This window comes from Ammodytes marinus (genome assembly GCF_949987685.1).
Source record: "Ammodytes marinus genome assembly, chromosome: 13".
Taxonomy (NCBI): Eukaryota; Metazoa; Chordata; class Actinopteri; order Uranoscopiformes; family Ammodytidae; genus Ammodytes; species Ammodytes marinus.
In genome coordinates this window covers 21921213-21942415 of record NC_137217.1, presented here as the reverse complement: position 1 = coordinate 21942415, position 21203 = coordinate 21921213, and the positions used below count along the sequence as shown (strand labels likewise).

At 40.1% G+C, this 21203-nt stretch overlaps 3 protein-coding genes across 3 annotated transcripts; 2 read left to right on the top strand and 1 right to left on the bottom strand.

Annotated features, from left to right (window-relative positions):
* Positions 1 to 682: 682 nt before the first annotated feature.
* Positions 683 to 8284, top strand: c1r (complement component 1, r subcomponent; the record flags this gene model as incomplete). The annotated part of the gene is made up of 13 exons (XM_080039605.1): positions 683 to 708; positions 1054 to 1267; positions 2136 to 2319; positions 2770 to 2910; positions 3570 to 3775; positions 3893 to 4040; positions 4318 to 4436; positions 4577 to 4655; positions 4774 to 4908; positions 7007 to 7081; positions 7216 to 7421; positions 7510 to 7721; positions 7915 to 8284. 13 exons carry the CDS (start codon positions 683 to 685, stop codon positions 8282 to 8284), a joined length of 2115 nt encoding a protein of 704 aa, XP_079895731.1.
* Positions 8285 to 9429: 1145 nt separating this feature from the next.
* Positions 9430 to 14961, top strand: tapbpl (TAP binding protein like). The gene is made up of 8 exons (XM_080038926.1): positions 9430 to 9708; positions 10227 to 10439; positions 10528 to 10797; positions 10923 to 11123; positions 11793 to 11960; positions 12032 to 12138; positions 13369 to 13594; positions 13917 to 14961. Exons 1-8 carry the CDS (start codon positions 9663 to 9665, stop codon positions 13982 to 13984), a joined length of 1299 nt encoding a protein of 432 aa, XP_079895052.1. The 5' UTR covers positions 9430 to 9662; the 3' UTR covers positions 13985 to 14961.
* Positions 14962 to 17169: 2208 nt separating this feature from the next.
* Positions 17170 to 21060, bottom strand: LOC307259661 (synaptobrevin-like; the record flags this gene model as incomplete). The annotated part of the gene is made up of 6 exons (XM_080039604.1): positions 17170 to 17198; positions 17743 to 17794; positions 18396 to 18554; positions 18786 to 18912; positions 20066 to 20118; positions 20908 to 21060. The coding sequence occupies 6 exons, from the start codon at positions 21058 to 21060 to the stop codon at positions 17170 to 17172; spliced, it is 573 nt and encodes a 190-aa protein (XP_079895730.1).
* Between the last annotated feature and the right edge of the window lie 143 nt (positions 21061 to 21203).

Here is a 21203-nt window from a genome sequence, read left to right as displayed (position 1 = left end):
ATTGTCTGCCTCTAATGGAGCATGTGTTTAGACCTCTATTTAATCAAAGACAGATTGACACAGTCAAAAATGGTCTTAATTTGATGTTGTTTTGAAGGCTAAGAGTAAAATGTGCTCAGACAACTCCAATGCTATTTGATGGTATGGCAAACAACAATCAGCTGTCTCAATCAGCTGATTAACTAAATGTTTTGATACCGAAATATTTCACCAACGTGTCTGCCTTGTTTCAGGTGACAGGCAATTGCTTCAGGTCAGTGTTTGCGGTTGCTCAAAAAAGTCTAACAGCCCCCTCTAGTGGTAGAATCATTTTAATGGGTGAATGAGCCAGAGTTTAAAATATGGGGATAAAGCAGGAGAGCTTTTTACAAAACGAAATAGGCTAAATAATCATCTAAAAAACAATACAATGAGTTTGCATTTCATTAGAGGTGTCTAGTTCACAAGATCTCCCTAATGCTCTCTTTTAAAGGAATTATTAACAGCATCGACCCTGTTTGTCTACAATTCAAAGTCAGGAGTTCATTTGATTTTGCCAAGACAAACAAGGCATATTCCTGGCATCAACGCAGTGAGTTGCTAAACTCTGGATATTTTGACATAATGTTTCACTTGAATGTGAGACACTGTTGTTGCCACTGCAGTGTATCAGTTCACTCACGGATAGCGTATAATCTAGAAAATGGAGTTGACTTCCTGTATCATCTGGTACGTTTATTTGGAATTTCGTATATTGTATTTAACTAGTTTCAGTCATTTTAGCTTTATAAAAATGTTCAATGCATGTACATGTACCACATATTTTTTCTCATATAATTGTTGTATCTTCTAATCAATTACACATAAAGCAATGTATTATATACAGTATATGCTGTTTGTGTGATCCAGTATTCCTCATATAAACCCTTTGCAATGTTATATTGTTGCAACAGTTGTGCTGATTGTGTTGTGTCACTGTGTTTTTTATTTTTCTGTTTGGCTAAACTTTGGACCAGCAGCTCAGATAACCACAAACCAATAAACAGATCAATCTCTGTTCATTCACCCTTCCAGGTTTCTGTATGTGTCAGTCAGTGAGTGCTGGCACCTGCCCGACTCAGAACCTCCAATGTATGGGCAGGTCCAGTCCCCCCGTTATCCCCTGCCTTACCCTCCCAACCTGCAGCAGCAATGGGACCTCAGCGTGCCCGAAGGCTACCAGATCCGACTCACCTTCACACACCTGGACATCGAAGCTTCTGCCGACTGCCATTATGATGCCCTTACAGTCAGAGCCATATTTCAACAAATTATATCACAAACAAAAGACCAGTGTTGCAGTGTTTTAGTTCTAAACTTAAGTATTGTTTTGACACCCTGGCTAAGGCTTGAATATTGATATCTGAAACTTTAGCTAAAACATTTTTTCTGGCAACTACACAAATATATGTTACATAATTGGATTCGCAAAATACCTTTAATTTTCTCCTAATAGTGGTCTCTCATTAGTTCTTATTTCACAAGGTGGCAAGTGGCAACCCCCTTCCTTTTTGGATTTTTTTTCTTGCTTGGCCACTATCCAAGTAACACAGATGAATGTTAGTTTAAAATCCCCTCCACTATGTTTTAGTCCCTCCACCAACACCTGATGGAAATCTGGCTTATCTGCCCGTCAAGTTAATTAGTGGCTAACTAAGTGTGCCTTCCATTTGGTTGGGCCAGTAGTATACCATGGGTAACCAAAGCTTTTTGCTTAAACTTTCTGCTTCATACCGATAATCTCCGGTGATAACAGCCGTGAGAATGAACCAAAACAGTAAATGTGCCACTGTTAAACCAAAACCATGACTTAAAGAGATGAAAACTTCTATGGATATGAGGGGGATAATGCTCAATGGAATTGTCAATACAAACAAACCCCTTCATATGCACACCAAGTAATTTCATCTATTGTTATCAGAAAACATACATTATAGCTGCAGAACTTGAGACTTTAGACCCAAACTCCAACTCAAATTTAAACATAGAAGATGAGGGATGTTTGTATGATAAGTTACTTTCTAAATACAGTGTTATGCATATAACTGGGCTCAAGCAAACTTGCAAATTTGCTTTGTCATGATCATGATTTATTTTGTCCCTTATATGATCTTCAGGTGCTCTATGATGAAAAAGTCCTGGGGAAGTTTTGTGGGAATGAGAATTCTGCTGATGGGCATCACCCAGGCAACCAGCCTATGTTGTCTCCAGGCAACAGACTTACCCTTGTTTTACAGACAGATGAAAATAACCCAGAGCGCCACCAGAACGTGGGCTTCTCTGCACAGTACCAGGCAACAGGTAGATATCCATCTTTTGCCAGCTTTTCTGTCACTTCACTTTTCCACTATTTAATCCTTTTACGCATAGTACTCACTACAGTGGACAGCTATTCTAAAAGCTGTTTTCTTGAATATGCAAGGGTTTGCATTACATTGAGGTTAGAATATGTTAAAATATGTGAATAGGCATTGCAAATATATTTTATTTTATAGTTTTCACATAATAGATCGTTTTATTCACTGGTTTATTAAATACATAATTCCACAATTGAAAACTCAAAACGCATGCAGTCTACCCGAGTGGACATATGAAGAACTCTGAAAACACTGAAAATGTGTGTTTGAAAAAAATTAACTTATGTTTTTTATTTTCATGCCTAAAGAAGTATAAAACCAATAAATCTAGATTTAGGATGTCATAATTTGTGCATGAAAGGGTTCCTCCAAATAACTAGTGTCTCATTTTCAGACATAGACGAGTGTTCTGCGCCTGAACCTGAAGATGGCTCAGGTCCACTCTGCTCTCAGATCTGCCTCAACACCCTTGGCTCATACCTCTGCTCCTGTCACCACGGCTTTGACCTTCGCTCAGACCAACGCACCTGTGTGTGTGAGTATAGTGCAGATACATACCTGACCTCCCATGTAGGCCTATGTACACATTAGTCCAGCCAGGATGTGTAAAAGGGGGAAAATGCTCATTCAGACTGCTGCGACTCAATTTCAACAACTTTGACTCACCCCGAGAGCAATGTAATTAATAGCTATGTTAATGGTAATTTTGGAGGATATTGACAAAAAAAAAACTGAAACATCAGTTTTTTTTCCACAAAGCTAATAAAACTCAACATTGCCACAACCTGCATCCTCCAAAATGACCATGCAGTTACATCATCACCTCTCTAACAACTTTAACAATACCTGAACATTGTTATCTGCATGCAAGTATTACTTATTGCAGGACTGTTTGGAATTTCCAATTAGTTGGAATTAATGAGTATCTAATAAATTGGCAACTGACAGTAAGTCTGTAGTTAACACTTGGGGGCATCGGTACCATTGACATGTATGATCTTTTTAGTTGAGATTGGAAACTTGTTAGTTGCTAATTTAGACATTTAGCCGTGTCCAACACCACCAGAGGGACATTGCTGACTCTTAAGCTGCTAAATGCAGACATGCCCTTGAGCTGATGGAGTTGAGTGGATAAATACTTCACTTTTCATTATGGTTGGACCTGAATGAATTCTTCCTTTTCCTATTGCACAGTATCCTGTAGTGGTGGTATATTTGATGAGCCAGAGGGACATCTGTTCAGTCCAGGATACCCAAACGCCCCAGCTCACGCTATGTCCTGTCAGTACATTATCTCTGTAGAATCTGGCTTCACTGTCTCCCTTAATTTCACGGACAACTTCCACATCGAGAGCGTGGAGACTCAGCAAGGCCCAAACTGTCTCTATCACTGGTTGCAGGTAATGACAAGCAGCTTCCACAAACTATATGTTTTTATTCTGTATGTATAAAAGGCAATAAACAAGGCACCTAACAGAAACAATAAATGGGCGGTGTACTAATCGTCTCTTATAAAGGTAACTATTCCAGGCATGGAGCCCATGAAGCTGTGTGGTGGAAAGAGTCCAGGTCTGATGGTCACAAACTCAAACACTGTAACCCTGGACTACCACACTGATAATGATGGCCTGAGCAATGGATGGAGCCTGGACTACAGCACAGACAGTAAGTGAGAGAGAGAGAGAGAGAGAGAGAGAGAGAGAGAGAGAGAGAGAGAGAGAGAGAGAGAGAGAGAGAGAGAGAGAGAGAGAAGTAATAGTGTAAATAAGCCAATGAGCATTATTACTGCAAATGAAAGCCCTCACAGTTTAGGAGGACCATTGTCAAAAACAATTCCGCATTCAGTGAAATATATTTTCTGTCTGAATACTGTTTGATTGAAAGCTAAATTGGGTAACAATGCAGTTAATGCCACATGTCTACTTGTGCGTGGTGTTTCCAGGAGTGAAGTGTCCATTTCCCAGAAAGATAGCTAAGGGCCGGGTCACTCCTATCCTGACCGAATATCTCTACAGAGACTACATCTTTGTGCGATGTGATCGAGGATACAAGCTGATGATGGTTTGATGAAAGATAAAAAAAATCTTACAATGTATTGTACATTAAATTAAATCAAAAGAAAGCACTTAAATGTTAATATGTGTGATAAAAAAACATGAATTTTGCTTTTGTTGTATAAGTTCCCTTCTTTACCCCTTCAGGATGATCATGAGATGGAGAGTTTCTCCACCATGTGCCAAAGCAATGGCCAGTGGCACCTCCCTCTGCCAGAATGCCACAGTATGTTGCCATTAGAAAATTGTGTAATTAATGGAATTCAATGAAATTAGGTCTTATGGATGATTTCCTGTGTCTAACTGGAAAAATATTAATAACATATTGCTTTTTTCTTCTGCAGTAATTGATTGTGGAGATCCTAAACCTTTGCTCAATGGAGGGGTGACATTCCTGTCCGGCATTCAGAATCAGTACCAGTCTGCTGTTCAGTATCGCTGTAATGAACCATTTTACTCTCTCCTTGGGGGAGGAAATGGTGAGTTATTTACATAAATTATAAAAAAAAAAATCTTACAATTAATAAGAGTTATCTAGCATCATCTCAGATAAGTCAGTGTGATAAAACATGATAAAAACCATCAAAACAGACATTGGGAAGGATTTTTACCTGCTCCGCCATTGTAGGCGCATTCACCGATCTGTCGCTCTGCGCGTGCACCGGCAGTGAGATGGGTGCCGGTTTGTAGCGTTCTCTCTTCTGATTGGATATCAGAAAAGGGTTCATAGAAAAGTTTATTTTGCTGATTACACGCAGAGCGGGTGACTGAGAGATCGGCTTTATGAAACGCTCACACTATGTAAGTGATCACTGTATGAATAAAGAGCGATTGAACACTTATATTAGCATAAATAAATCGCTTACTTCACCTTTAAAGGTTCATTAAGCGGAATGGTCAGTTTAGCTAACTACCTGTCACTAACTGCAGTTAGCAGTCCCCTCGCTCGTCCGTAAGTCATAAGTCATGTAGGCGCATAAACATTCACCGATCTGTCGCTCTGCGCCGGTACCGGCAATGAGACGGGTGCCGGTGTGTATCGTTCTTTTTTCTTTTTTTTTCTTTTTTTTATGTTTATGTTTTTGCTTTTTTTTTTTTAAGAAGCTGCAGTCCAATCATTTAGAGACCAACTTAGTAGTTCCATGATCAAGCTGCTTGCTTCAGCTTTTAAGTTCAGTTCTGTTCAGTTCAGTTTTTCTGTGACAATGCAGAGTGTGATGTGGTCTTGTGATGTGGCTCAATTTCTTATCTGGTAGTCTAAACAAATCTGCAAAAGTATTCAAAAACAGTCAAGTCTGTCTGCTGACCTCTGCTAATTGTTATGATATTGTTATGGTAGTGACATTCACATTGTGCTCAGCTTATTAGTAAGCACATTGTGCTCAGCTGTTTTTTTTTGAAATTGCACAAACTGCAACTTCCTGTGACATCTTCGTCAAGATCATTCCATAGCTTAATACCCTTTACAGAAATCGAAAAGGATTTAAGTATGGTCCGAATATTTTCTCAGTTAATTTTCTTTTTCTTCTTAAATCATGCGAGGAGTTCGTGCTGAGTGAGAGAGAGCAAAAGCGTGGGAGCGCGTAACAAGCGCAACATACAAAACTGCCATCTAAGCATCATGAATGTGCTCAGGAGTGTGCAGTGCACTCTTCCACCTGTACCCCACACCCAACTGTGATGTCACGGGGTACTGACACACCCAGAGGCGGCCTTAACGATCTGGGGGCCCCATTCAAGACCTAGTGTGGGGCCCCCCACTTTTTTTGTATTTTCTTGAAAAAAAAAATCTTAATTTTTATTTAATTTTTTAATTTTTTTTAATACATATTTCTTGTGCATGCTTCCCGCAAAAAGAAAACAGATTGTAGAGTTTTATGAGATGAGGGGCCACTGGGTGCAGACTCTTAAAGGCCCCCCCCCCGCACTCCTACCTATCCAGTCAGGTACACTGACTTTTCAGCACATATACAATTAATGGTAAAAACATATTAATGAAGTCAGTTTTTCTCACAGGATTTAGGGATACTGTGGGAGGGACCCTGGTCCTTGTTGGGGGGTCCGGGGGCATCCCCCCCGGAAGAAAATGTGTGCCTTTTGAATTAAAATGCATCAATCTGGTGCACTTTGAGGGGAAAATTTAGAGGCTATATCAACTCCTGAGATGCGGCAGGAACATTATTTTTCAGATTTTTCTTAATCAGGCAGCACTCTTTACTCTGCTACTGTAAAAACAGTACAGTAGATTGGTCTGCAGACTCATGTTCTATGATGGAGGGGCCCATTGCAACAGATAAAGGGTGGATAGCTACTTTTTATGAACAGCATAGAATTTACACATAGAAATCGTATTCCTGTATGCATAGACGGATTATGAGATAATGGGCCCCTGGGCACAAACTCTTAAAGGGCCCCCCACTTGTCCCTATCTAGACAGGTACACTAACTGTAATGGGTTGAAACATAGCTAAGGCCGCTACTGGACACACCCTGGAGTACACTTTCAAATCACAGAAGCCAAAGAGTACAGTCAAACTATATTTCATCTTTGTCTTCATCTATCTATCTGCTCTTCAGTTACCTTCACCTGTGAAGAAGACAGAAAGTGGAGAGCCAACAACGATATTGTTGTCAGTCCAACATGCATACCAGGTAATGCTTTTTATTACAAAATAGATACCCTGCAAAACCTTATCTAGTTCTTAGAGTGAAAGTATTTATTTAATTGGAACATGAATTAATTGAAACTTTATACTTTATATAAAAATGTTCTGTAACTCATCCAGTCTGTGGCCATCCCACAAAACTCATCTTCGGGTATCAGAGGATCATTGGAGGCAGTGAAGCTCCAGACAATACCATCCCCTGGCAAGTGCTACTGAGTATAGATGGACAAAGAGCAGGTGGCATTGTGATTGCAGATCGCTGGATTATGACTGCAGCTCATAACCTAAAAACAAATGGAATAGCAGCGTCAAATGAAACTGTACGGGTAAGTGGGCTACTATGTGTTATCTGGATGCCTATCACCTACTGTTCTTGAATTTGCCTTAATTTTTTCCACTGCTATTGATTTGCAGATTTTCATGGGACTTACTGATGCCAAACAGACGGGATCTCCTTTGTTTGCTGCTTCATTTCACATTCACCCAGAATACAACAACCCGAACCTCATAGAGTTCAACAATGACATTGCGTTGATGAAACTGCACAACCCAGTCACATTTCACTCATCCATTATGCCAATATGTTTGCCAGCAGAAGGTGCCACCTACGTCACCAACACGATTGGGTAAAGAAACAACTCCTCCTGTTTAATTATAGACAGCTTTATAATATATTTCCTATTATTTTATTTATTTTATCAACTTTTTGTGAAATCAAATTATTATTATAAATTATAAATTATTCTATCTTGACTGAGACTGATATGCTTTTTTTCTACTGAGCTCACCATAAATGCTACTCTGCATTTTTTTTTTCAGACTGGTGTCAGGCTTTGGCGTTAAAAAAAATGAGAACAACCAAAATACTTTATCAACTAAACTGATGTATGTGAATCTCCCAGTGGTGGAGCAGGAGACATGCCTTACTTCAGTCAATAACCTCAAGCAGGCAAGTGAAAATGTACCTAGTCTGACAGATAACATGTTTTGTGCTGGAGTCCCTGAAGGTGGGAAGGACTCCTGCCAAGGTGACAGTGGAGGCCCCTTTGCCTTGATGGAGAAAGGAAAGTTCTGGGCTGCTGGCATTGTCAGCTGGGGGGTTGACTGTGGAAAGCAGGGAAGATATGGAGTCTATACCAGAGTCGCTAACTACCTGGACTGGATCAACAAGACTATGCATGAAAACTGAATTTACAGTATTCCATCAATAATAAAGCTTGGTTTGCTGAACAAAACAAAAGCCATATTGTCAAATAAAAACAGATGAGAAAGAATGTGTTGGCTTATATAGTTCTTCCTTATCCAGATAACAATGAAATCATGTTTTGAAGCAATATTTGCATTTGAGTTAGAATGCAATCATCACAAATGTAGAGCAGGTGCATCATAGATAAATAGATAATAAATAAAAATGTTATTTGAGCTGAAGAAAGCATGACGCAGTGTGTATATCAATGACCCATCTGCCAATTATCACAAAAAGTAGGATACCACTTGTTTCACAGGTCAACTATGGCCTTTTTCCATATGCATGTGCTAGCTTAGCACGGTTTTGCTTTTCCCCAACAGCAAGGCGACCTGGTTGTGGGTGTGCATTAAACTGATGATGCAACGCTACCGCCCTCTGGTGAATAAGTGTGAGAATGTATTTGAACACCAAAAAGATGAGTACAATTACAAAAAGAGTACAAAATAAATTAATTTAAGTGAAATTACATAGGGTGGCATCGCCTAAATTGGGCCACTTTTTGCTAAATCGCCTGGGAACCTAGAATAAAAGAATTTATGACATTGAATTGTGTTTCTATGGTCAATAAGGATCTGTTTGAAATATTTTTATGTTGAATTTATGTAATAAAATATAATTGTTCAGGCCCCAGAGCTATTGAAACATCAGCTGTCACACATTTTTTAGATGAGACAAAAATGGGCCGGCTGATCAGCAAAAATGGGCCATTCAAAATAATCAAAATACAGTAATTCAATCTCTAAACTAAGATAACACTATATAACATTACATTTAAACAACATTCAGGGGATTGTAACTTTTGACAGCGCAAGAATGGGTTATGCTAAGCTCTCTGGATAGTTATATAGGCTGGATTCTCAACTCAGAATAAATTCAGATAAATCCACTTGTTGTAGCCTAATTTACCTGGTGATTTGAGGGTAGACGAACATTGGTCCTTGTTTCCATTATAGTGACTAAAGACAAACTCCCTGCTGCTTTGTCATTGGACCATCCTGTCCGCTCACTTTCACTTTCGCTCCTCCACTGCTGCAAGACGCGCATGCGCACACCAGCGAGACGGGCTTATTCCTTATTACCTCCAGACTTTACTATTCGCTTATCGCTTTAGCTCTATATAATTTTTAATGCTAAACAGCTCTTGTACATTTTCTATTAGATGAAGGTGAAGCTGTTAAATACTGTGGCGACACAATGAGCTGTCGTAGTTATTGAAATCAAAAGTGAAAGTGTTGTTAGCAGTTATTTTTACTTTACCAGTAACGTTATACTTTGCCAATATCACCCCTCTTTTAAAAAAAAACGAGACTCCGTGAAAATGATTGAAGTTATGTTGTTTGGATGCCTTCTGACGTGCGTTTCTGGTAAGAGAATTTATCTTGGCATATTGGTGCAACACTGTGGTGGTCTTTTTGTAGGCTTCCATTGAATCAAATTACCTGGGGTAATAATAATGTCTTACACATTTTAGTCAGTGCATAACAGGTCATCTCTGAAAAAAAAGCTGGTTCATGGACAAGCTTGTTGAAGTGAATTGTGGAAATGACTGTGCTTTTAAACAAAACACTACTAAACAAACTAAAATGGGTCTCAGGACTCTGCCCTTATAAGAGTATGATTTGTACCAATAACATGCATTCCGTAGCCTACATTTGTAGCGCCGCGCGAAATACATTGACTTTGTATGTTTGTTCGCACCTTTACGGTTACCTCACTCTTATTTATGTCTAATTTTAGTTTTCTGGTTTTTGTCAACCTTATTAGGCTATGTGAAAACAAAAAATATATATACAGTATAGATATATGTTAATTTAATATGTTTATTTCAAACTTTTCATTCTTTCATTCCAGATGAAAAATTAAATCTTTCCCTTTTTCCCAGGTGATGGGCTTGCAGATGTGGTACTTTCCTGCTCTCTGGTGGAGGAGGGAGTTGGACTGGGTGGAATGGGAGGAGGCTCTCTTTTCACACGGACTCCAGCCACTCTTGTCTTCAGAGACGTTGCAGTGTCTCCTGACGAATCACTCGAAACACTCACTCCATTTGTCCCGCCTTCAATCCCTGATCCGGACGCCATCCTGTTGGAAGCCAAAGGTTTTCCTTATCTTCTCTGCATACATTATGTTTGGTGTCATATAAGCACAACCTGTGTTGATCTCCTCCTTTCATCCGTATGTGGCAGTGTCCTCACCTGCGATCCCCAACATAGATGAGTTGCTCCATGCGGACTGCAATGAGCAGGAGGTGATGTGTGAAATAAGCCGTTACTCTCCCCCTGGATTGAAGGAAAGTTCAGATCCAGCCTATTTCATGGTGTCTCTTGGTGTGGAGGGTGTTGAGTTCAGCACTGCGTTGATTCTGCAGACTTTAAAGGTGGAAAAGGACCAGTCAACACTCATACAAAACAAACTGGGCCTGCCTCTTAGTCTTTCGGGAACTCTTCTGACTGAGGGTAAAATCAAATGCTTTATTATCCCATTTCATCTCCTAATTGATCCATTTTTTTCATTCCTAATTTGGATTGGACAGAAGAGATTATTCTCATGACTTCTCTCTGCTGTGCTTTCTGTTCCATAGTGATATTCCTGGTGTTTTCCCACACAAAGTCTGTATCTGCCCCACTTAGAGGGGATGTTCTCCTCAACTGTGGCTTCAAGCAGCAGGAGACACCCTTAGCACAGGAGGTGGGCATTGAATGGCGACTGCAGCACAGGGGGAAAGGGCGGCGAGTGATTGAAATAAAGACAAGACTGGATGATTCAGAAGGGAGCGCAGTGGGTAAGTTGTTGTAACAGGTTTGACAGGCCTCTCCTGGTTAATCTGGGCTCTTCAAGAGGATTTAAACTCTGGGTACAGCTTCTGTTGGTGGTTGTTGACGATGGCACATTAGTGCAGGTGGTCAAAGTGGCCCATTTGACATTAAACAAATAATAAACTTGAAATTGACAAAACAAAAAGTTTACTCTACATATTTGGGGTATACAAACATGTTAACCATTGGTATAGTCATACACAAAGTTAATGCATCAAAATAAGTAAAAGCATACAAACGTTGCGTACATTAGCATGATGTTGCATCATAAAATGAGCTGTCAAACTATTAATATGTTGGATTGATCTGTTCGAACACAAGTTCTGAGGCTATCTAGACTTTATTTAATAACCAGGGTTTCATGTCAGAAACTGGAAAAAATATAAAAATGGAGAGGACATGAAGAGTATACTAAGAATATCAAACATGTTCCTTTCGTGTGGTGCGATCAAAAGTGTACTTGGTTGAGAATCCCCAGAGCTGCTCAGAAGGTACAGCTCAATAACAACTAAGCAAACTCAGCCTGCAGATGAGGAAATATCATTTTATAAGATTCAGACTTACAGAACAAGCAGGTAACATGATCTTGAGTGGAGATTGTTTTGTCAACTGCTGTTTAATTTGTTTGTCTACAGTGCTTGCAGAAAGAGGGGGCTCAAGCGTGGATGCTGCACAGGTTGTTGGCGAGGGTAACGCCTCTGTAACTCTGAGCAAGCTGAAGGTTTCGGATGAGGGGACCTACATATGTACCGTCAGTATAGGCCTTTTCCATGCCCAGCAGGTCATTCAACTCCACGTTATCCGTAAGTTTCACTCCAATCTCTCAATTCCGGAAAAGTCCACAGTATCTTTTAAATCTCTCTCTTTGTTTCAGAACCACCTCATGTATCACTCTCAGAGGAGAAGAAGTTGGTTTTAAAGACAACGTCACCACAGACACTGACCTGCCATTGCACTCAATACTATCCACTGGACGTTCAGGTTTGTAACCAGTATGTTCTTAGATAATGCAGACCCTAGCAGATGCATGCTAGTCTTTTACCTTCCCATGTCTATTAAACCTGAGGTGCCTATAGCTCTGCTCAATTTGTATTATACTAAAAAAATAAACTTAACACCACTAAAGTAAAGTAAATTAAACAATTAATAGCTAAAGGAAATTTGGGCGACTGTGGCTCAGTTGGTAGAGCGGGTCGGCTGATGATCAAAGGGTTGGAGGTTCGATCCCCGCCCTGCCACCTGTGTCATGGTTGTTGTGTCCTTGGGCAAGACACTTCACCCACCTTGCCTCGTGTGAATGTCGATAGTTAGCCTGCTATCGGTTTATGAATGTGTGTGTGAATGGTAACGTGGGAATGGGAACAGGTCTCCCTTGCAAAAGAGTCTTCGGTCTCAATGGGATTTACCTGTATAAATAAAGGTTAAAAAAAAAAAAAAAAAAAATGCATATATGTTATATATAATTTTACAGTAATTGAACACTCAAAACAATAGTAAAAGTAATACGTAATAAAATAACAAAATAACCAATAAAGAGCTCCTAAATTAAGGATTTTATCAGGATTTTCGATTTTTGGATTTTAATCCATTAGGATATGCATTTAAATTTGTCATTCAGTCTTTTACATTTACGTAAATCTCAAAGTAGCTGTGGTGACCTGGGTAAGATACATGCTTCACATACCAAACAAAAAAATATGTCTTAAGGGCTGCTATTTCTCTCTCTGAATGACACAGAGACTAATATACACTTTGTTTTAATCAAGAAGGCTGCATTGCTCTCCTATTAGGTTTCATATAGTCATAAATCAGTAAATAAACAGTTAACGATGATTCAGAACTGTGCTGACAGGGATATGAGGGTAAGAACACATTGCAACTATCTAAAAGGCCCAACATTGGTTGTTTTTGTCCTGAATTTTAAAGATCATACTTATTTTTAAAGGACTTCCTGGACCAACCTGCTTGTCTTGCCTGCAATGTACGAGGATGTATTAATTAATTCATATTTTTTAAACCATTTTAATGGTTTATTTCTTGTGTGCATGAGTCTTAAATTCTTTTTCCGTTTACATCTGTGTCAATATCAGCTTGTCGGTCAGTTCGTAAGCACTTTATAAAGCCCTGTCCTGAATTAAAGGAGCTATAAATAAAGATTGATTGATTCAATAATTCACAGGTCACCATTCTCTGCTTTCTCCCTCCTTTCAGATGGAGTGGTCATCCCTCGCTCCTGCAGACACAGAGCCTACAGTGTTTTCAGATCAGGTCTCTCTGTCCAGCCATCGACAGCATGGTGATGGGACGTACTCCCTGTCATCTCACCTCACTGTGCCCTCCAGTGTCTCCCCTGGAACCACAATCACCTGCACGGTGTCCCACCCGACCCTGGACATTCCTCTCTCTGTCAGTGTGGTGGTAGAAAGCCCAGAACCAGGTATTAGTGGCTGTGGTTGTTTAAGTCTGTATTTTAAAAGGAATCATTGCTATGTGATACAGAGGAAGGAATCACAGGACACTTTTCCAGTTTCCAACCAAGAGTTAGCTCAGAAGATCGATACCAGTCTTGTGTCTATACCCTAAATACCAAAGTTACAGCCAGCAGATGCTTTAGCTAGCAAACACTGGGAAACAGCTAGCCTGGTATGGACGTTTTATGTCCTGAGATTGTTGATTTGCATAACATTCTGTGTACTGTATTTTGTATCTTGTCTTTTGTGCGTAAACTTCCCTAATTGCCCTCTGTGTCAACTTCATAGATTCCTACTGGTGGGTCCTGGGTTTCCTGATCATCACTGGAATCTTCTTTTACCAGGTCATGAGATAGGTTAGAAGGAGATATTTTAGGAGATCATCCTGACTTGAAACTGAGCCCAAAAATAATTCCTGTCATGTGTCCGTTGGTGATTCTTAAAGTTAAAACTGATTTTTATTAGAAGCCCTCACTGGTTCTTACAACTCTTCCAGCCTCCTACTGAACTGAGAAATACAAATTTTGTAGAAGAAGCACTTTATTTTAATATTAAGATGTATCATTTACTTATTGTTGAGTATTCTGGATAGTGGTTTACTCTTGTGAAGTTGCAGGAAGCATGTCTGGACTGTTTACACCTCTGTAACCTTCAAATACCAAATTCCAAGCACATGTCATGAATCCATCTCTACAATTCAAAAACTAAACTTTTCACACATATATTACCCCCTTCAGTTTCATTGTCTATTCAATATTGACCTTATTGACAGGCAGTAAAGAAAGAGTTTAAATCAAATCAGTGGAACAATGGATATACAATATGTATATATATATAATATTGATGATAATTATAATGAGACATGACTTGAATAATGTATGTACAGTCAAATTTATGCTTGTACAGTGTGTATATAGTTTGTTTCTGTCATGTTTTTCAAGGATGTTGCCCATAATAGACATACAAGTTTCCGTAAACCCTCCACAAGAAAAGTGACTTGAAGGTTGTACAGTTTGTTTGTACAGTAGGTTTTAAATTAAGTTGGATTAAGTTATTAAGGCTTTATATAGTCTGTATCCCACTCATATACACTGTAGGATTTGTGGCTTTTTTTCCATTAATCAGTATAAAGTGAAAAATAGGACCATGGCCTTTTTATTTTATATTTTTATGTGTTGTGTATCCAAACGAGTTTCCAAATACACCAATTTCCAATGTACTACATACCGTATGTCCAGCAACATTTTGAGAAAATGCTTATAAAATAATGCACACGACATCTAGAGAATGTGAGGAGGTGGTGCACGAGTCTTGTTTTTTTTTCAATATTTGACTCAAGTGTAATGCATTATGCAGCTTTACTGAAACAAACATTGTTTGACATGGTCAGTGTTTGTACATTTCTTTCATTAGAACTGGAAAGTCGATTACATTTTCTCAATATGTCAAGGGAATATAATAAAGGTCAGCAGTCAGCTCTGTTGATGATTTATTTATTGGCATCAGCAAAAGTGGTAAGCATGCATTTGTTTTTCGCAAATCCAGTTTCATCTATCACTGCATCTCCAGGTTGTAAATGACAAAACATGTTCTCATATCTCACCTCAACAGTATCATCAGATAACTATGACTACCTGCTACAGTTATGCAGAAATGCATTTAGCAAACAAAAGGTTGTTTGGATTATCTTCATTTAATCAACTCTCAAAATCTGTTATGAAGAGAGGAAAATGAGCTTTTCTTTTATATAGCGATCGCCCCTTCCGAAGAAATAAAATTAACAAAATGATAAACACATTTTCAGGCGCATAATCAGATGGATGTTCACTATTGCTCTATCCATACAATACTACATGTTCTTAAGAGTTCGCTATAGTAGAAGTTGTTTCCAGTCTCTGAATATTCTTCTTCTCACAAAAGCAAATTAATTTAACAAAAGTTGGCAAATTATTGAGCATCATTGCTTTGCATTAGCAGTATTTAGAATCAGAAATACATTATACACAGGTCCTTTTAACCACTGACAAAAGAAAATGTACAATCGGCAGTTAGATTCAGAAATGGCACACAGGTCACACAAATAGGCAAAAACTATGGACACCGTTTGCCATGCAAGTCTTCTTTTTTTATACCATACTGCAGGTGACAGTTGAGTCTGTTTTTTATGTGAGTGAGGGATGAGCGGGAGGGCCAGGTGGCTCTGGGTTTCTAAATCACGCCATTCCTCCCAATTTTCCTGCATACATATGGGTTTAACTTAAACAACAATCAAACAAACGCTTTGTTTGAAAAACTTTCAAAACAAGCGGGCATGTGTACCTGTTGGAAATGTGACGATACACATTCATTTGTCTATGGCTGTTACTCTGTCCAAGTCGGAGACCTTCTTCTGGGTGGCAGCAGTCAGTTCACTGTATTCAGCAGATTGTCTGTTAGTGGCTGCTCGTCTGTTTGTTGTGCTGTGCATATAATTATGCCAACACCTCTGGTACAAAAACCAAGGTGAAATTAAGCATAGTGATACACCTACTTTAACAATACTTGCTTATTATTCCAGAATTAGGTTTGTCTTTGTATTATATTGTTACATCTATATCTTTCCCTGATCAATTTCCTCATACTCTCTCACATTTTTTTTTCTCTCATTGTCATGACCAAATGTTGCAGAAAGACACTGAATAATAGAAAGTTAGGTAGGAAATGAAAATGAAAAGTTACTAATAAAAGCCTATCATCTTAACTTGGAATGGAACAGGGATTTTTACTAGTAAGCTACTGGCTACAATGCTTTGAATCACAAATACACACACAACAAAAATTATTTTCATAATCTTAATCTTACAAGACCTTGTGTTAGTAAGTAGCAGTGATGACAACACTTGTGACAGAAGGAGTGTGTTAGTTGGACATGTCAGGATCAATTTACAAATGTAAGACTCTCAAAAAAAGGTAACATGAACAAGCTTTGGCGTATCTGGGCTGGAAAGGACTGCAAACTCTTGTTATATCTCCCTGCACACGTTCACCATCTGAACATTGAACACCCCCCCTCCCAACCCCCACTCCCTTAGCGCTCCATTCAGCAGCTTAGTCCTGTGTGTTCCCATGTCACAGGAACTTTCTCTCTCTCTCTCTCTCTCTCTGTCTCTCCTTCCGTTTCTTTCTCCCCATTTTACTCCGCCTGCTGCGTCCTTCAATAATACATGAGGTGCAGAGACAGGAGTGGGTGAGCGAGACTTTACGACCAAAACGGTGGAAGAACGCAAAGAGAAGGGAGGGAAAGGGGGACAAAGAGAGCCGAGACTCCTAGAAACACTACTGTACTGTACTGTCAAAGTGCAAGATGGGTTTTGATGGAAGACTGTGTGAAGAGAGGAAGGAGAGGACGGATAAAAGGGGGCTCATTGGTTTCTTTTTCTTGTTTTTTTTCTCTCTTCCCTCTCTCAAGTCCTTGTCCATCTGTATTGATAGGCTGAGCTCAGTAGAAGAAGTACACTGTGAATGAAGGAGAGAGCGAAAGAGAGAGAGAGAGAGGCAGTCATTAGTCTAATGGATCTGGCCATACATCACCTTAAGGCAAGACATGGAAGGCAAAAACATCATTTTTTCAAGCACTGTTAAATTTTGAGAATATGCTTTGTCTTTTTGCGTCCGTGTATTTCTCCCATACAACCATCTTTAACGGCCATTCTCTCGACAGTAGCTTTTTTTGGACTCTTCTGAAGGTTATAACAGAAGGATTTTGTTCATATGTTGTTAATTGTCTGATTGCAGATACATTTTGTTCTTAAAAACGTGCTGAAAATTAATTTTTAAGACCTTGACAAAGTATGTTTTTGATTTATAAAATGAAAAAAGGCTGTATTAAAAATATTTTCTATAAAAACATACCTTAAAGTCCTATATAAATTAACAGCACTTTCACATCGACAGTATTGTGCACTGACAGACTAACAACATGAAAACTATTGGCAATCACGACAGATCCCTTTTTTCTTTAATATATGTTCCTCTGCTGAAGAAACAAAAATCACAAACCCTTAATGTGAATCTGCCTTTTTAAATACTCCTGTCTGTTTATAAAAAGCAAGTATTAGGAAACTGATATACTTACAGAATATTATTCCAACGAAAATGACTCCAATGATACCCATCATGATCATCATCTGAAAGAAGAAAACAATATACACTTACTCTGATGGGACGTGCTCTTACAAAGGGATTTGAGACAGTCACCATGTCTGCATTTCAAAGAAAGTGACACTTGACTTGACTTTTGCATTTGTTGTGCTTTAGTTATGCAATTTCTAGAGTTATTCAGAGTCCCCTAGTGAAACTCTTTTTGCCCAATGCATCTGTTCAGCCTTTAACAGCACAGCAGCTCATTAAGAGATTAGTGTGTGTGTGTGTGTGTGTGTGTGTGTGTGTGCGTGTGTGTGCGTGTGTGTGTGTGTGTGCATGTGTGTGTGTGTGTGTGTGTGCGTGCGTGTGTGGAGAGCTGTAAAACACCACCCCCAGAACAGACACTGTGCATTCGCCTCAGTGCACCTAAGCATGAACACTTGAATGCTTTAAAATGGTAGAGCAGCCGAGCATCTGATTCACATGTCTTTTTTTAATTCCCTACCAGCTCTGTAAAAAACCTTAAAATAAGTGATAGGCAATACCACACATTTATTGGCCTATCACTTAATCAGACTCAGATTACAATGTGAGTTTCGTTCAGTAACAACAATCTGTCAAATTGACTTGTGGTAATGTGCCCACCTTGCAGTTCTTCCACCAGTACTTGTTCTTTAGCTTGGCTGCGCAGCTTTCAAACTGGGAGGCTCCGGCTTGGAGAGCATCCGCTCTGTCATCCAACTCTGAAAGCTTCTGGTCCCTTTCCAAAACCTTGTCCACATTCACCCGCATGATATCCACCACCTAGCAAACAGCGGAGAGGATGAGAAAGCATTTGGCAATGGTGGGGAGGAGAGACAAAAGAGGATGACAAGCACGGTTAAAGAAAAGCAACACAGGGGACAGACAAGAGGGATCATAAATGTTGGTAAAATGCAGTAGAGCCAATTATATAGTAAGAAGACTGGGCTTTTCGAGAGAACATAGGAGCAACAACTAAGATATGCTTGTAATAAATATACTCGGGCAGCCCACCTCCTCAACTTGGGCCTGTGTTTGCTGTAGCCTGCGGTTGCTGGAGGTATTGGGTGGGCCAGGGGGGGCTCCATCTGGTCCTGGGGCTCCGGGAGCTCCAGCTGGAGCAGCAGCATCTGGGGCAGACCTGAGAAGGGCCAGGGGAGAGGGAAGAGGAACTGAGTATGATCCGAGTGAAAGAGACATTTTGATATTGTGATATTTGATGCATGTTAATTGCATGTGGAGAGCACTTTAATTTAATGGGGGGAAAAGGTAAAGAATGACTAGTTATAATAGAGGTGGGATGAAGCCGCCACATAACAAAAGGAGAAAACTGCATATCGTGCAGAGAAGAGTGGAGGGGTTGAGTAATGCTGAAAATAGAATGAAAAGGGGGGATATCAAAGAAGAAAGAAGGGGCACGTGATAGTGAAACATGGGTTAGAATGAGGTAAAAGATGATGTGAGAAAAAAAATCTAGGCCACTGATGAAAAGCAAGAAAAATAAATTCTTGTTCAGGAAGAACGCTGTCTGAATAATGATCAAGGAGAATTTGGTGAGACACAAAAAGAGAGAGAAGTTCTTGTGACAGGTACAGTAAATGGGACTGACAAGAAGGGTGAAGCTAGAACACGACGTGCGGTGAGGAGGGGGAAGGGGTTAATCCAGCAGGGGGGAGAAGAATTGGTACAGGAGGTTTCAAACTGAGCAAACAAGCTTCTCTGGGGAGCATCCACTGACTCAGTGTGATGGACAGTTTAATACAAATTACAGTCGCGGCTGCATAAGGACAAAACTAAAACAAGACAGTCCTATCCTCATGAACCATCATCATTCATTTTAAATATATGTTGCACAGCATTGCGCAGGAGACGTGACCTCAAACTCATTGACCTAGCCTACACATATATAATGTATCAAATAGCCTAATTAATTTTAAAAGTATGTAATGACATTTTAAAACAACTAAATTAAGCCCTGCCTAAGGCTTTAGTGGCAGGCAGCAGACGTCAACCCCATGACTAGGCCTACATAATTTAGCGATGCTGTGAAGGAACATTTTACTTGCGTCAGCTAAAATCCACGAATCTGAAATAAATCAGTTCAGATTGAGCAACCACCAAGGGAAACAAATCAGATTAAATGAAATACACTATTTTTAATTTAGGCCTTTATGCTATTCATCCAGACCTTCTTAAGATAAATGTTTCCTTTTGTTATTCAGAAAAAGAGCGCAGCAGAAAAGCCGCATAAATACTCACATCTTCTATGCAGCTGTTTGAACTGACTCACGGACAGCGGAGGAGGGGTGACGCGCTGAGAGGTAGGAGAAGGAGGGTCTAAAGTCGGCTACAATACGAGAAGAGGGAAAAATAAACCCAGCGAGATCACAAAGAGAAAGAACAAAAAGCAGACCAGAATTTCTAGGCAAAGGTCCAAACGAGAGTCCAATTTTTTTTTTCAATATGCAAAGTGATTAAAGTGCCGTGCAAACAGTAAACAGAGGTGGTGGGGGGTCTTGGCGCAGTGGAGCCGATCTCCTAGCGATGCTTTTAGTATAGCCTACCGCAAATGGGTCGGGTGATAGCTAATTCACCGTGTGACTGGCCCGGAATGCAGGAAGTGATGAAGAGCTATGCGAGCTCAGGATAAAATAACTTTAAAATTATATTCCATCCAAGAGAGAGTTCCAGGGATGCGGAGTGATGCAGAGTCCTCCTGGAGCTGCTGCTGGATGCTGAGACGCAGGCAGCGCTGATTGGCTGCTTGGAAGGATGCTTCAGTTGCCCCGCTTCTAAAAGCTACTGGCACATTAATTCGTGCAATTTCAACATGAAAAGAGGGCGAGAGAAAAAGAAAAAAAGTCCAGTCATGCGAAATCAGTTGTCTCTCTTGGATTTCTCTCGCCCCCCGCCTCTCTTTCAGTCGCTTTCTGTCTACGCGGACGGACGGACGGACAGACGTGCGTCTTTCGGGAAGTGCGGTACTTTCGCCTGTGCAAAGTGCTGTGGCACTGTAAGCTACTGCAATAATGCGTCTCTCCTCCTGCCTTCCCCACTTGGAGTCGTAACGACAGTGCGGCACCCCTCCCCCTCTCTCCCCCACTCGCTCTCTCTCTCCCTATACACTTTGCAGTACTGCAGCTCTCCGTGTCGGATAGGGCGGCGGGACGACACTGCGGTACAGTGGGAACCAAAAGAGTGTTGAGTCGACAGTTTCATTCGTCTCCCCGGCCTGGGATTCTCCCGATTCAATTCCCTCCTCCTGCAGTTCCCGTGTTTCGTTTCCCATTACAATTGCTCTCGTTGTTTGATACCTCGGAGAACCCGTCGTGCCTTTGAGCGTAGGCCTACAACCGCCTCTCATGTTTCATTCTCAATTCCCTCTGTGCTCATTAATAAGAGAAGTCAGCCATTTAATAAAAGGGGAAAGGC